The sequence below is a fragment of the Ambystoma mexicanum genome, chromosome 9 (genome assembly GCF_040938575.1).
Source record: "Ambystoma mexicanum isolate Mex_15411 chromosome 9, UKY_AmexF1_1, whole genome shotgun sequence".
In the NCBI taxonomy this organism is placed as follows: domain Eukaryota; kingdom Metazoa; phylum Chordata; class Amphibia; order Caudata; family Ambystomatidae; genus Ambystoma; species Ambystoma mexicanum.
In genome coordinates this window covers 462,217,828-462,233,399 of record NC_090931.1, presented here as the reverse complement: position 1 = coordinate 462,233,399, position 15,572 = coordinate 462,217,828, and the positions used below count along the sequence as shown (strand labels likewise).

General features: G+C 43.1%; 1 protein-coding gene across 4 annotated transcripts in view; it reads right to left on the bottom strand.

Annotated features, from left to right (window-relative positions):
- The window catches only part of ORAI2 (ORAI calcium release-activated calcium modulator 2), a 280,814-nt gene that overhangs the window by 56,484 nt on the left and 208,758 nt on the right, over window positions 1-15,572 (bottom strand). For all 4 annotated transcript variants that reach the window (XM_069614994.1, XM_069614992.1, XM_069614991.1 and 1 more), the window contains one exon: window positions 6,527-6,759. In XM_069614994.1, coding sequence (XP_069471095.1) covers window positions 6,527-6,751 — 225 coding nt within the window. In that variant the 5' untranslated portion in view covers window positions 6,752-6,759. The remainder of the gene's footprint in view (window positions 1-6,526; window positions 6,760-15,572) is intronic.

Genomic DNA, 15,572 nt, shown 5'->3' with positions numbered 1-15,572 from the left:
ACTGCAGAAACTAACAAGCTAAAACAGGAATGTATACAGCATTGGGATCGGCTGGGTAAGATAAGCTACTCAAAATATATTGAGGCAACATGCCGAAGGAGACAAACCGGGCATAATGCTAGGCTGGTTGTACAAAATTACACACAGCGGGATATGATACGGCTCATTTCGGGTAGTGATGGCACAATGCATATGACACAGGAGGAAATAAATGAGAGTTTCCTTGAATACTATAAGACCATGTACTAAGACACCTCTGATGTGCAGATATCAAATATAGAGGAGCCCCTTGCATAAATAGAACTTCCTAGGTTAGATGCTGTGGCAGTAGAGCGATTAGAAGCACCTACAACCCTAGAGGAATCAGTGGCTACGATTAGAGAGTTACCTACAGATAAAACATCAGGCATTGACGGGTTGCCTGGTGAGTTCTATAAGGAGTACATTACAGAAGTAGCACTCCCACTATGGGCTATGTTGAATGAGGAATTTGAGGCAGAAGTTCTTCTGATATCATTAAGGGAATCTATTATAGTACCCCTTCTCAAACCAGATAAGCCAGACACGGACCTCAGTTTGTATAGACCTCTCTCATTACTCAACCAAGATGGGAAAATACTTATGGACCTGCTGGCAAATAGACTAAAAACTATGATAGCTACATTAATACACCCTGATCAAATGGGATACATGCCAGGAAGAAGTAGAACAAGCAACTTTCATAAACTACACCACATTATAGACCACACCAAAGACAGTGCAGATCAGTTTGCAGATTCAGTCAGATGTCCATGGTTATTAGCTACATTGAAAAGGTTTGGGATGGGTCCTAATTACATCAAATGGGACCAACTGTTGTATAGTCAGCCGATGGCTACAGTGAAAACGGGCAAACAGATCTCGGAACATCTGGATCTTACAGAAAGGCACAAGACAGGGCTGTCCTTGGTCCCCAATGATTTTATTCTTGGCACTTGAGCCCTTAGCAGTTTATCTCCGAAAAGACTATAAAGAAGAAGGCATACACTTAGATGGTAGATGGCTCTTAGTATACTTGTATACTGGTGACATGCTCATGTACTTACAGCAACCAGAGACTAATTTAGAATATGTATTAGAAGTGTCAGAATGATACGCTGAAGTGTCAGGAATAATGGTAAGCACACAAAAGTCGTGCCTTTACCCATTGGCCAGCTACTGCCGGAACAATACGTGATCACTGCCTGTACTCCCAGTGAAATGGATGGTAGACACTTTTTTCAGTACCAAGGAATAAAAATATCATGACCCTAAAGTGGATCACATTCACAACCCACAGAAGGTGGTAAACGGGCTACCAAGGTCTATGGAGTTCTGAGCGAGGCCCCCCCTCTCGCTGATGGGTAGAGCCACACTCTTGAAAATGGTCGCCTTTCATAGGCTACTACATGGTTTCACTAACATCCCTTATGATATACCCAAGAGCTTCTTCAAACTTGACACAATATGCAGGGGGTTTTTGTGGCAAAGGGGGAGGTGTAGACTAGCCCTGACTAAACTGCATTGCACGCAATAGCAGGGAGGCAAATAGGTGCCCAAATCCTAGATGTACAATGTGGCAAGTCAAATGCAATTTATGGCAGGGTGACTGGTGGAGGAGCTGACCCAAGACACACCTCTGCTACAATCAGCACGCAGCCCATTATTTTTGAAAGAGGTAGTGTGGGTACAGGACTCACATTGGTTGTAATCCCCCACCTCCTATTAAGGCTGGGGAAAAGCATGGGGCACAGGGCTTGCAAACTTATGGGAAATTCCAGGCCATATTCTCCTCAAGCCCCATTAGTGCCATTGAAGGCTGATAGCCAACAGCAAAGGATAAGTGTGTAGATGCACTCGGAGCAGGTTGGGATGGCCACAAAAGGAGACCTCCTACAAAGGGGGAAACCCAGGTATTTTGACACACTAGCCAATTAGACTGGATTACATACGGGCCAGCACATAACACACGCTGCTCTATTGAAGGGGCTAACACAAAGGTGGCCAATGGCTGAAGAGGACCTTACAGAGATGGTGGGGATAGAAACAATGTATGACATCTCAGAAGGGGGACACGCAGTGTTGAGGCTATATGAGCTGATTATAGGCCAACAAGCTGATAAGACGGCCTGGGTTAGAAGTAACTGTGAATGGGATCAGCATTTGCAGAGGGGGTGTGGGAGAGGGTGCTCTTGTATCCTAAGTGTCCCGTAACGCAAAATTCCAGTTAATGCAGTTATATGTGACCCACCAGGCATATTTAACCCCTCTAAAAATGTAACGGTTTCATACGACCATGGAACAAAATTGCCCGAAATGCAAATGTGTGAATGCTAATATGGTACATATGTTTTGGGCCTGTCCTGTGGTAGTGCAATATTGGACGGAGATTGCACACATGTTGCCAAAGGCAGATATAGCCTTAAACGTACAATCCCCGTAGGGTGCCTGCTGGGCGTCTTCCCAAGACCTACACAAATGAAGCATGTGAGTAAACTGAAAGACTTGGGTTATGTATTAGCTAAACAAAGGATAACGATGAGGTGGAAAGCATGAACAGGCCCAGAGACCAGACAGTGGTGGAGGTACCTACAGAAATGGACACTTGCAGAGACTTCTGTGTGGCAGGAGGCAGTGTGCATGGGCCATGGAGAAGGAAATATGGGCCTTGACTCTGGGTGACCTATGCTAGATTATTTGTTTGAGAACAACCAGAGACAGGCTGAGACAGACACCCCAAAGGGGGGGATCTATGGAAGTTGGGGATCCCTACCCTTAACTGCTATGTGAGGTCTAACATAAGCCTGAACGAGTAGAGCTCTGGGAATAAGAGTGGCAGGTTGGGGCGGTGGGAGCATGGTGGATGTTAAAGGAAGCCATGGGACAAGCTTCAGTTGTACAATGTTATGCTACCACTTGCCATGGCTGTAAATTGGAAAAGTTAATAAAACAAAAATAAAAAAAACATTAATATGCCCTTGTAAGGTAATAAAGCATATCAATATTGTAAATCACATTATAATAGTTACGATGGCCGGGAAGGTAAATACATATAACAGGGGCAAGTGCTCACGATTCTCATTTCAATTCTGCCCACTCGAATCTCTACAAATGGAACATACGGGTAAACTTTATCCAGGTCAAATAGTGCCTATCAGTGATAGGGTGTATTGGGATGCAGTAGGAAAAGGTTTCTCCCGAGATGGAAAGACATTATTTAGTGCAAAGGATACCTGTATACTTCTAAAATGAAGGTTATTGAAATACCCAAGGAAAGGAAGGGGAGTATGTTTTGCTGGAGGATTGGTAAAGAACCTTTGGGTAATCCCTAATATACCTTGTTTTCTGATTACATCACATCCAAGTTTAGGCAAACTGTATATGTGGATTAAGGATAGATCTTCTTCAATGACCAAGCAATTGGCAAGAGTTGATGCAAGATATGGGAAGTTCTCTGTATGGGCTGTGTTACGCTATTATTTGGGAAAGACAGTGCCGAAATTGTTGTGTGGCACAGAATGTTACAGCTTAGCCATCTTAGAATTTCTAACAGTGGTCGAAGCAGCCATATGGAGAAATACCTTATGACTGCCGAACTCTGTCCCGTCAGTGCTATCCGATATGAATTGGGGCTCATATCTTTAAAAGCTCAAGCACAATGGCGATACTGTCTCTCCTGCAGAAAATATTGTGTCCATTGGAGGACTCCTTATTTGTTGACTTGAATGCTATATTATGAGGGAAAATGGAAGTACTAGGATCAACGAAATATCGTAATTTTGTCAAGATCTTCCTTCTAAAATAGGTATTACTAACACATAATTGGTGGAAAATCTGACTAAAGTTAAAAGGCTTTTGTTCTATTATGATTGGCTGATTACTATGGACACTTTACATCAATACCTCTCCCTAAGTCATTTGAAGAATGAATATAAGAATCTTGGTATTTGTGTCCTTTTTTTTAGCTATATATCCAGATAAAGCAACCAGGTGCTTTTTGTTGCAATTAAGCTGAAAGATAATTTTAACAAAACAGATATTGGCAGGATTTGCGATGTTATCACTGGAGCAATTGACTTGTCGTTTTTGTAGGCAGGAGGGTCAAAGCGAAACGATGAGGCACTTGATGTTGTGTTGTGCTGCAATCAAGGGGATTAGAGAGAGCTCCTTAAAAAAATAGCTGGGATTATTTTTATTTGATGAACTTGAAACAATTTGGTCTGTATGTTTAGCTGGTCGAACTACCTCAACAGTAATTGCGGTCACTGGTTTTTTAAACGCACTCAAATTAGATCCTATAATTAATAAATGTTTAACATGTATGATTAATTTTAATGTAATTGTGTTTGTAATACATTGTTTGTGGTATGTGTTTTATATTTTGAAATGTTTGCAATTAATTGTGTATGCATATGTAATGGATCATGTGTGTATGTTAATTCCTTTTTTCCCTTCAACTCTCTTAATCTGTTCTATACTTTAATGTGACTTGTTCAAGGATGATATTTTATTATCCAAATAACAAAAAAAATATATAAAAAAGAAACATTGCCAGCTCTGGGTTATGATGTGTATTGTTGATGTCGATCATTTAAAGTCAGCAAAGGTCAAATGATACAACAAGTCCCTTTGTATCCAGAAGTGATTAATATGCAGGGTCATTTAAGGGTGCACATATCTGATTTCAAAATGTTGTACTCAGGGTTCCATGCAATTGTGGACTTGTACTCAGGGTTCCATGCAATTGTGGACTTGTAAGCTTATAAACCATACAGTAGTAGCATCTACCACCATGGACAACATTCGATCTGGTTGGCATCAACTTTCCAGCCAGCCATCCATTCTCATCCCTAGTATTATGAAACACTGGTCTTTACTACCTTGGAACACTCAAGACTTTAAACGGGTTCTAGTTGAAAATGTTATATTCAACTTTGTGTCGAAAACTTACATTATACTTTTGCATGAGCTCTCGCTTACCAAGCCTCGTTAGATTCATGGCTTTACTGTTATTGTGCTTGCGGCCATGACAAAGAATAAAGGACTTTCAAAAGCAGGACTGATAATTAGTGTGGGAAATCCTAATCAAATCCTAAAATTCGATACTGTATTTAGGTATCCACATTTATCTGCAGCTTGTGTAACCTAATCAGGTCCAATGCCTATTTCGTTTTTGTTGTCTTTTTTTTCTTTTTTTTTTACAACTTTATTTAGGCAGTATATAAGGAACAATACAACTGAACAACGTCATAAATATCAGAGTGAGAACAAGTGAAAAAAACACATTGTAACTTGTAGTCCATCAAAATTATAAAGTACACACTAAGTAGATAGTACTTCAAAAAATGTAGAAAAATCAAACCAATGCCTATTTCTGACATGTTAATTATTAAGGAAGTCAATACTACACTGACTATAATTTATACAAATGATCTGATGAGATTTAGTCTCTTTTACTTTGCGAAAGTGGAATAATATTAGCACATCGAGGATGATGCTTTTAGCAGGTCGCCATAGTGAGATATATGCCCCTGATTGGATATCCCTGGGGAAGAAGATGCTCTTCAACCAAATGTATCTTGAATAGCTCAAATTAAGTTAAAAAGGCAAATTGGGAGAGGCAGGTTTGGGCCGATTGTTTTCCAGCATGCAGATTAGCTATGCTTAATGACAGTGTAAATGATGAAGTGGTCACTACCTCGGATTAGGTTTTTATTTCTGATGCCTATTTTTATCTGGGTGATAATTTGTTTGATGATTGAATGAGACGAGAAATCACTTTAATCTGATGATGGCAATAATGTTTGAGATGGCTGTCTCTTTAGAGAGTAACCATACAGGGACTTCTGGTCTTGTGTTAAACAAAGGTTGACATGTCCTGCATAAATATGAATGTATTTCTTTTAACCAAATATCTTTCTAACGTTGATATTGTAAGTGAGCTTTCTAGTGTAGAATTTAGGGAGACTAGGGACCCGTCTTGTTACTTAGACTGGGTAAATGGAATCTCTTGTGCTTGGGGTCTGGCCATGATAAAATTGTAAATGTTAGGCAGTCAGTGAAAAAGGAGTGAAATATCAGAAATGTAATGTGTTGTGTTTGTCCTAGTTATAGTAATATGAAATTATTTATTGTTATGAATTGTGTTATTCTACTTTTTATAGTGTGCAAGGTTAAATGTATAAACCAAATCGCATGGATATAATACAAAATAAATATACACAAATAGTAGTAGAAGGAATCGTCATGTATGGGACACCACAACATATTGCAACTTTGGCAAGCGTCCTTTGTCTATAAGAAATGAAGAGGTAAATATATATCAATATTTTACATAGCAATTGCCAGGCAAACTCCTTGTGCTTTCTGACGTCCGCCCGCTCCTCCAAATGTAAATGTATGCACATTTGACCTATGCATGAACGTTTGGGTGAGGGATCAGTCAAGTGATTGGATACAAGAAGTTGCATGCATAATCTGACAGCTTCCTAGTAGAAATGGAACTCACCATGGCAAATCCGGAGAGGAGAGCTGATGTTCTGCTGGATGCCTTTAGCTTGGCTCGGCTGAGGTAGAGCTTCCTCCAGGAGAGTGCCTGCACTGAGTGGTGATTGGATGTCACCAGCTCTAGGTAACTGCGTCTGACCCAATCACGGTAATCCATGCCTTTGTTTCTGTGCTCGGCACTTGCAGGGGTGGACGAGCCCACGGGGACATTCAACTCACTGCTCATGGTCAAAGCTAGGCACAAAAAAAAAATCAAATGTTAGTGGTGGTTCAGCTATACAGAAATTGTACCCACAAGGAACACTCACAGTAACTTTACGCAGGTGTAAGCATCCTTGAGTTTACAACAGTCATTCTCAGGTTTCCCCAATGTCATCAGTGGGGACAATATTAACCCAAATCACCACAGTGGATGTAACCATTACTAAATAGCTAAAATAAAGCAGTTTATTGTGCAATATTTGTAGGCTTCAGCATCCCACCTTCTGATGTTATCTTTATACATGTCTTATGGGCCACAACAGCAAAACAAACCATACAGTCTCGCCCAACACCACATGGCGGCTACCAACTCAAAAACACACCTACGCTCGGTGAACGTTGTCACCGAACTGAACCTGCCAACAGCACATCACAGCTCTCTTGCTCTTTTTTCTCGCTTAGTCCTACTAACTTACTCACCTCCCTCCTCGCTTTATAGATCTGCCAGAGCGCCAAGAGACCACATAGGGTGGCAACATTGTGCGGTATAAGAACCTTTAACATAACATGACAAAACATGTAGCTGTCCCACTTTTAAGAACACTACAATGGTACTGCTGCTCCTTCCATAGGATTTCATAGAAGCAATTCCCCAATCATCAGATGTACATTGTACTGCCTCTAGCACTAGACTGCTTACTCTGTACACACGTGGTATACCCCAGGATCTAGAGCTCTCTGAATTCAATAGTACGGACAATAGGTGAATCGCCTGGTGGGTAGCTGATGGGGACTGCCCTCTGCCTTCACTACTGTGGAAATGGAGGTCCGTGAACCCACAGCAGTAGAACACTGTGCCGGCCGCGTAATAACTCTACTAAATCATTTTTGTTCTGCGCAGTGCACTCTTCCTGTGTAGTATCCTCACCCTTCCCCCACTTACCCTGGCGTAGAGCATCCAGATCAGGCCAGAAGGTGTTCAATGGGTCTGCAGTGGTCATGCATAGGGTTTGTTCATCAATGCTTCCAGATGTGCCTAAATTACCTTTAATTCTGTCTGTTTGGCTCGGTTCTGTGCGTTTAAAGAATTGTTGTCAATGAATGTCTGTGCAGCAGGAGACAATTCACAGGAAATGGGTCATGAGCGCAATTTCATCTCGAGCTTCTGATGTGAATAGTTCCAAATGTCATTGAAAAGGGCTGATGTTCGTGTTGCTAATACTGTATTGAACCCTCAGCATTTTTAAACCAAATCTTCATCACAGCCTGGCGTTGATTAATAAATTAGTGGGAAATCGAAAATGAAATACTTTACACGAGTAAAACAGATGTTTATCTTTTTTTGTAGCACCATACATTTTATTAAAATGATTCATAACGTGGAGCTTCAGAACAGTTTCTGATTATGATAAAAGCAGGTTTATACGAATTCAACCCGGAGGCCACTTCTTACTGTCCCGAGTTTATAATATGATCACTAAACCTTCGATAATGCACACAAAGGAAAACGGCATGGTCCAAATAGCCTAGACTAGCAGACCTTGCTAAACCTCACTCAGACGTTACTTGGCATTTAGACTACTATTGTGTGGCTAAACAATGCAGGATACTGCCCCACACTGTAGCTGAGTAGCTAATTACACCCCAAGAATCTAGCGAGGGTGGGTTCTGGCAGTAGTGTGTGGCACTGCTGACCTTAATCTGCCTACCTTTGTTTTCCTATAAGCTTAAATAATTGGCAGTTTCTGAAAATCATTCTTACTTCAATTACATTTTAAACAGCCTCAAGTGTGCATTGTCTCTGCGTTTCATTCAAGGTAGCAATTGTTAGCATAATGGTAATCATGTTATCGGCCATAGAAGATTAAAAAGACATGTTGGCCCTATCAAGATTCAAACGTGTGACAGAGATCACACACATCTATGCAGCGAGGCTGCATCTATTTCCCTAAGAACTGCCTGAAAATGAACAAAAATCCCTTCAAATAGGAAACTGCATTTCTGTCATTTAAGGGAGGAAAACACATGTGAGTTAGAAGGGTTAGTTATGAATGGGATGGAGGGTGGAAGTAGATACGACGATTGGGAGGCATTGTGAAGAAGCTGTTTGGAAAAAAGGTTACTGAAAAATTCAGCTACCATCGCTATGGGAACAAAAGATAGATCCCTCTGAAGCAGGTTCTCAACCGACTGAGTTACACTAACATTATGTTCATCAATGAAAACCTATATGATTGTCTATTTTATTTTCATTATATACTAGTGGAACAGCCCGTGTACACAGGACAAAATGCGTGAAGAAATACTTTTTCAGATTGTTAATAGAGGCATTGGGCCTCACTATAAGTTTGCCAGTCCGGTTACTACGGTACCGGTAAGCTTGCTGGTACCATAGTTACCAGACTGGCAAATTATGAGTTCTGCTTGCGGGTGCCTTCCCACCTGCCAGGACTGGCCTGGTGGGCGTACCAGCACCCACGAGCAGAGCATGTTGGATGCACCGGCACCGTTCTGAATGGTGCCAGTGTATCCGACCTCCACATTCCCATTGAGCCCTATGGGGCTCAAATGGGAATGGGGAGATTTTCATTCCGAAGCACACAAATGGGCAAATACTGGGTCCAGCAGGGCCGTAATCACCCAGTAATTGCCCATTCACGGGCGCCGGAATAATTCACATGTTTGGCGGCAGCCTGCCAGTTTTACCAGCAAGGCTACTGCCAAACATGTAATGAGGCCCATTGTGTAGGTGTGATATGCTGAAAATACTTTTATTTACAGAAAGCCGTCTGAGTGGGGAAAAAGTAATCCATTTTTTGGAGAAATAGTGCTTAATCAAATTAATTTCTGTTTATACGTTTTTTTCAATCTATATATTTTCTTAGTTTATGCAAATTGAAGTATGCTTTCAAGATGGTATCCCTGTCTTGGGCTTTTCCTGCAGCTAATTGAATGTTATCATTGTTGAAATACAAATTGTGTTCGCCTGGAAGATGAACTTGAAGTCTTATTATTGTATGTGTAAGGCAACAGCTCCATGTAGTAGTGATAATAGCTGAAGCAGGCAGTCTCTACTGCGTAACTTGAAGTGTAATTGTTGTGTGCGTAAGGCAACAGCCCCCATAGTGGTGGTAACAGGCAAAGTGGGTGCATGACGGCTTCAGACAAACATACATCTGGCCTTTTTATTATACAGTATGATTCTTTTATAGCACAAAGTAGAACATCAAGTTTGTGTGTTCTGGCTATAAGACGCCAGAAGCATAATATAGGATCTCAGCAAAGCCATGTCACTGTTATGGGACTCAATTGGAAGGATGTTTACACCGATAGGCCCTATATGTCAGAATGGGAATTCCTGGATGTAAAAGAACAGCAAAGGTGGCAATTTAATTTTATGTTGTTTGGGGAAGAGAGCGAGGGTGCTACTTCACATTGCTCTTTTGACTAAAATCTTCAGGGTTGAATGAGGATCAGTTCTCAATATCAGGGTCATTTCAGAGCAATGAGGCTACTCGCATAGCCTCATGGAACCAGAGATGGGAGGGCCCTTGACCTGACAAAGCAGTGATGCCTCAGGAGGGTAATAGTGGTGATGAATAGGAGAGTGAGCTGGAACTGAGTGAACTGTGTGCATTTCTCAGCTGGTAATGTCTGTCTTTATTAAGTAGTCTTAGAAACATGCTCAACACAAAAAAGACATTCCTCCTGCAGCACTCTGTAAATAGTCGGTTGCCCATAACACAAGGATGGAGTGGTTAGGACTTCCACATGCTCAGAGGCAGAGACCAACATGACCAAAGAGATCTTTACCCATAAATGGGCCCTTGTAAGCGTGTGGATGCCTCACCACCTTGGGACTGATACTCTACCACATGGGAAGACCACTTCACACTAACTGAACTAACTCAAAGCAATGAAGGCCTCTACTTGTCCTTCTGGGAACTTTCCCTAGAGCAACAAATGTGTGCAGTGCCTACATAAACTTGATAGAAAACCCCTGAAAACTACTTACTCAATACAACTGTGAAACAAATATAAAGAATACATGATAAAAAAGTGTTTAATCTCTATATATTTGGAAGGACACTACTCATTTTTATTTGGCTACCCAGAAGTCCCCCTCACCTCCAAAAGAACTGGGAATGGCGATGTAGCAAACAGCATTTTTCAGGTGGGTGTGCAACGTCATGTAACAACAGTGTGGGTACAAAGAAATCACAAGAAAGGGTGCAGATCGAGGAACACTGTTATATGAAGTAAACAATATAACTGAAAGGAAAGTCCAGTGCACAGTCCTTGATGATTATAGTTGTTGATAAATCAGAAATATCAATAGTAGTCTTAAGTATATATAGAGTCTTTAATTCTAATTTTCCAAAATGAAACACAAGGCAACAGCCGACACATGTTGCGACCTCCCGGTCATTCTCAAGGCTGTACAATTTACAGAAGATTAAATTGAAAAAGAAAAATGGCATAAACAATCAAGGGTAACAAACATAGTCACATAATGCACATTCCACCAAAATTAGATATACATCAAATTCCACGAAATCCAAAATTACATGGTATCATGTATAAAACAATAAAGTAATATGAAAAAGCATCATACCGGAGTTCAGGGGTAGAAGGTGTGGGTTGTCCCACATGAAAAAAGGGGAGAAAAAAGAAAAATAAACACAAATAGCATATGGATTATATGCATGTTGCAAAACTATTTTGATAGACTACATAAACCATTGGAGAGCACCTCATGAGCAGAAAAAGGGGAGCCAAAGCAAAAGATTTGTGAAAAATATATAATAGAGATGATCTAGAAAGCATAAGTGAAGTTGTATTAGAGCAATTATTAAAAGGGTGGATTTGAATATTATAGGAAGGAAAGTTCATTAACGTATCAAGAACGTGAACCAGCTATCAGTAGTGCCTTTGTAATAAAAATGTAGGTGCCTCCGTGCAATGAGTTGTTAGTTCTAAAATGTGCAGAATAGATCATAATTTGGGCCTACCGCCTGTAAATGTTCACTAAAAGCGCTGAATTGTGTGTCCATAGTTTAATTCTTGAAGTCGAATTTCAACAGGTCAAATTCCAACAGATGTTGAGAATATTGCGCCTTCAAGAAGCATAAGGTAAACAAATACTTATTTAGCTATAACACTGTGGTTGTTAATAATATTGCGTAATTGCTAAAGTAAAACACAGTGTAACTCACCCAAAATTGATTCTGGAATTACGTGCTGAAAATTAAGTGAGGTAGCAAGATCGTTCCAGTACGTGTACCAAAGCATGGCTGTTGAAATAACCCACGTGGGTACATCAGAAAACATAAACAACCAATATGTTTCAGTCCATAATGGAATACTAAATTTATAAGTATATAAATCTAAATACCTAGAATGGCCCGAAAATCAAATGGGGATCTATCCCCGAACAAAGTAAGTGGACGGTGCCATTGTTGGTGTGTGTATAAATTGCAAATTCTGCCGGCGATAACAATGTCATGACGTTGTGACCTCAAGCATTAGGTGAACGTGTGACGTCACACGCCCTGATGACCGCATGATGTAGGGATGTAAACAAAATAGATTTGCCTACGTTTGCTTCTAGATGCCTATAACATCTACACAAAAAGATTTGTCATACTAACCAAGTAGGTTATTGATATGTGTAGTTCTCAGAGAGAGCAATTTGTATACATAAATGAATATGGAAAGTACAGAATTGCAAATTAAACGGAAGTAACCAATGTTGGGAAAGAAAAAACCGCAGGTCCACATGACATATGGATGTGAACTAAATCTGTTTGCCCTCATTGTAACTCTTGAATGAGGTTAGTATCTGCATAGAAGTTACTTGTGAATGCCAAGTAGACTATGTTTAAATGTTATTCTGAGAAAAGAACAATTCTTGTGTATAAATAATTATGGAAATTACGTTGCTAAAAATTAAAAGGAAGTGAATAATGTGTGTAAAGGGGAAAACCGGGACACAGTGCATATTGTATCCTGAAGCAAGCAAATATGTAATTCTATAGAATATAAATAATTGAACGGTAGATGTCAATAGATCATTGGGGTAATTCATAGAATTCGTGGCAGAATCAGTGCACACGGCTGGCTCAGAGAGGGAGCGTGCGCCAGCGTGCGCCAGCCGTGTGCGCTAAACAGCATTCTGGCTCACCACGTATTCATGGATTTCCCAAGCCATTTTCAGCTGTGGCGCAGCGAACATCCTGCAGCGCCAGTTACGCCTCCAAGAACGCCTCTTGCACAAGGGAAAGCCATCGAAATCCCCAATATGGCACAAAGGGCAACTCCCCACGCACCCCTCGGAATATGCGAACCCTGCTCGCGCCAGCAAAATCATGTGTAAACTCCCTGCGCACCCCTCGGAATACATGTACCCCACTCGCACCAGAGAAATCGCGTGTGAAAACCCACACGCACCCCTCCGAATGCACGTACCCCGCTCGTGGCTGGCCAACCGTGTGTGAAAATCCACACGCACCCATTGGAATACACGTACCATGCTCGCGCCAGCGAAATCGTGTGTAAAATTCCCCGCGCACCCCTCGGAATATGCGTACCCCGCTCGCACCATGTAAATTGCATGGAAAAAGTCCCCCCTGTGGTGTGAGCTGTGGTGTGGGCATGGGGAGGGTGGATGGGCTGCCTGCAGGGCATGCCTAGGGGTGATGGGCTGCCTGCGGGGCATGCCCAGGATTGTTGGGATGCCTGCAGGGCATGGACTGGGGTGATGGGCTGCCTGCGGGACATGCCAGGGGTGATGGGCTGCCTGCGGGGCATGGGGAGTGTGAATGGGATTCCTGCACGTATTCGGGGGGTGCACATGGATTTTCACACGTGATTGGCCTGGTGCAAGCGGGGTACGTGTATTCCGATGGGTGCGCGGGGAGTTACACATGCGATTTGGCAGTGTGGGCCCTCCCGGGTGTGCCCCTCCCACCCCTCCCCATGCCCCACAGGCAGCCCACACCACCGTGAACCACCCTACACCTCTGGGCATGCCCCACAGGCATCCCATCACCACTGGGCATGCCCCACAGGCAGCCCACATGGCACCATGCACTTGGGAGCCCTGACACATGTCCCCCACCCCACACCAGTGACAGGCACCTGCCAGCAGGCCCCGACTCATGTCCCCCTCCCTACACGTCATCACAATCCAGACCCATGGTCCTTATGGCCACCCAAAATCCCAACCCGTGCAACCCCAGTCCAAACCCCCATCCAAGCATTCCATCCACTCCACATTGAATTCCCCATGTCATGATACATACCAAATAACCAGTATGCCCATGAATACATGTCCGTCAGAACCCCACAATGCCGACACATGACAGAGAAAACCCACATTGTGACATGCATGAAAACAATGAGAGAACACCACACAAATAAAGTAGAAAAAAAAATGTATTAAATACAAAAATGAATGAATGAAATGAAATCACACAAGAAAACAAATAATAAATACAAGTCTGGATGTCCAAAAATAAAGAAAAAAAAATGAAGGATGAAATCAATAAAATCCAAAGTAAAATGGCTCCAAAGCGTCCGTCCATAAAACAAATTCCAAAGTTCCAAAAAAAGCAAAGCATTCCACCATGGGTAAAAAAATAAAGAAAATCCAGGACCATAACTATATACAAAATAACTTCCAAGGGTCCATGAGCCCAACAATCCAAAGGAAGCGTAACCAAAAACCTACCTAATAAATAACTATTTACAAAAAAGTGGGGCATAGTCCATGCGCCCCAAATAAAAATCAATAAGAAAGGAAACCTACACCTACATAACTATTTATAAAGGCAGCGGGCCAGTCCCACGGCTCATTTAGCAATGTTCCGGGCCAGGGCATCATCGAACTCCACGTCGATGTTCCGGAGGCGGGCCTGTTCCCTGGCCTCCAGGTCTTGCAGGGATGCAGACATGGAATCCCTCAACTCCCTGCGAGTTTCCTCGAGGCCCTCCACCCGCCTCAAAACCTGGTGCATGGAGATACTCTGCCCTGACCATCCTGAGCCGTGCCCTCTCCGCCCGCCGCCTCTTCGCATCTATTTGCTTGCCCAACCGCTGCCACACGGAAGACACTCCCAGTCCGGGGTCCTCCTGCTCCTCGGCCGATGCCTGCCCCCAGGGTTTTGAGGGCCCCAAGCCATGATGCCTCCCATGCTGAGCCTGCTGCTGCCTCTGACGCAACTGCCTCTGCCACCGCAACGGCCTCTGGGCTGATGGAATCCCCCTGCGCCGTCGTACACATGCCCTGCCCGATGATGCTGGCACATCCTCCATCTGCTGGGGTCCAGTTGATGGGGTGGCCACCCCTGCTGGACCTCAGACTCCTAACTGGCGTATAGTATGCACAGAGGAGGAGAGGGCCGCAAGACTGGCCGACACTTGGAGCAAACCCCCGACCATGTTCCTTCCCAACGGGGCCAGATTACCACACAACTCTTTGTGATGATGTGTGTGGTCCCCCAGGAACCACGCACGTCATCACGAATGTCACGTGTGCGCAACGCGAAACCAATCAGGATGGACTCAATCCTGTCACAGGTCCCACATCCGCAAGTAGAGGAGTGCCAGATGACGTGGACCTCCCCACTACCTGCGGACGGGCCTGGGACGGGGGATCCCTGCTCGTGCATGGTGATGCAGTCACAGTGTCATGGACAGTGATATGCACAGGGCCCTCCGCTGTGACCTGTGCTGCCCCCTGCCCCTGGATTGCACCAGTGGTACCACCCCCACCAGGCCCCATGCGCGGGTCAGTAGCGGCATCCTCCTCCTCCGTACATACCACCAACCTGGATGGCTCTGCA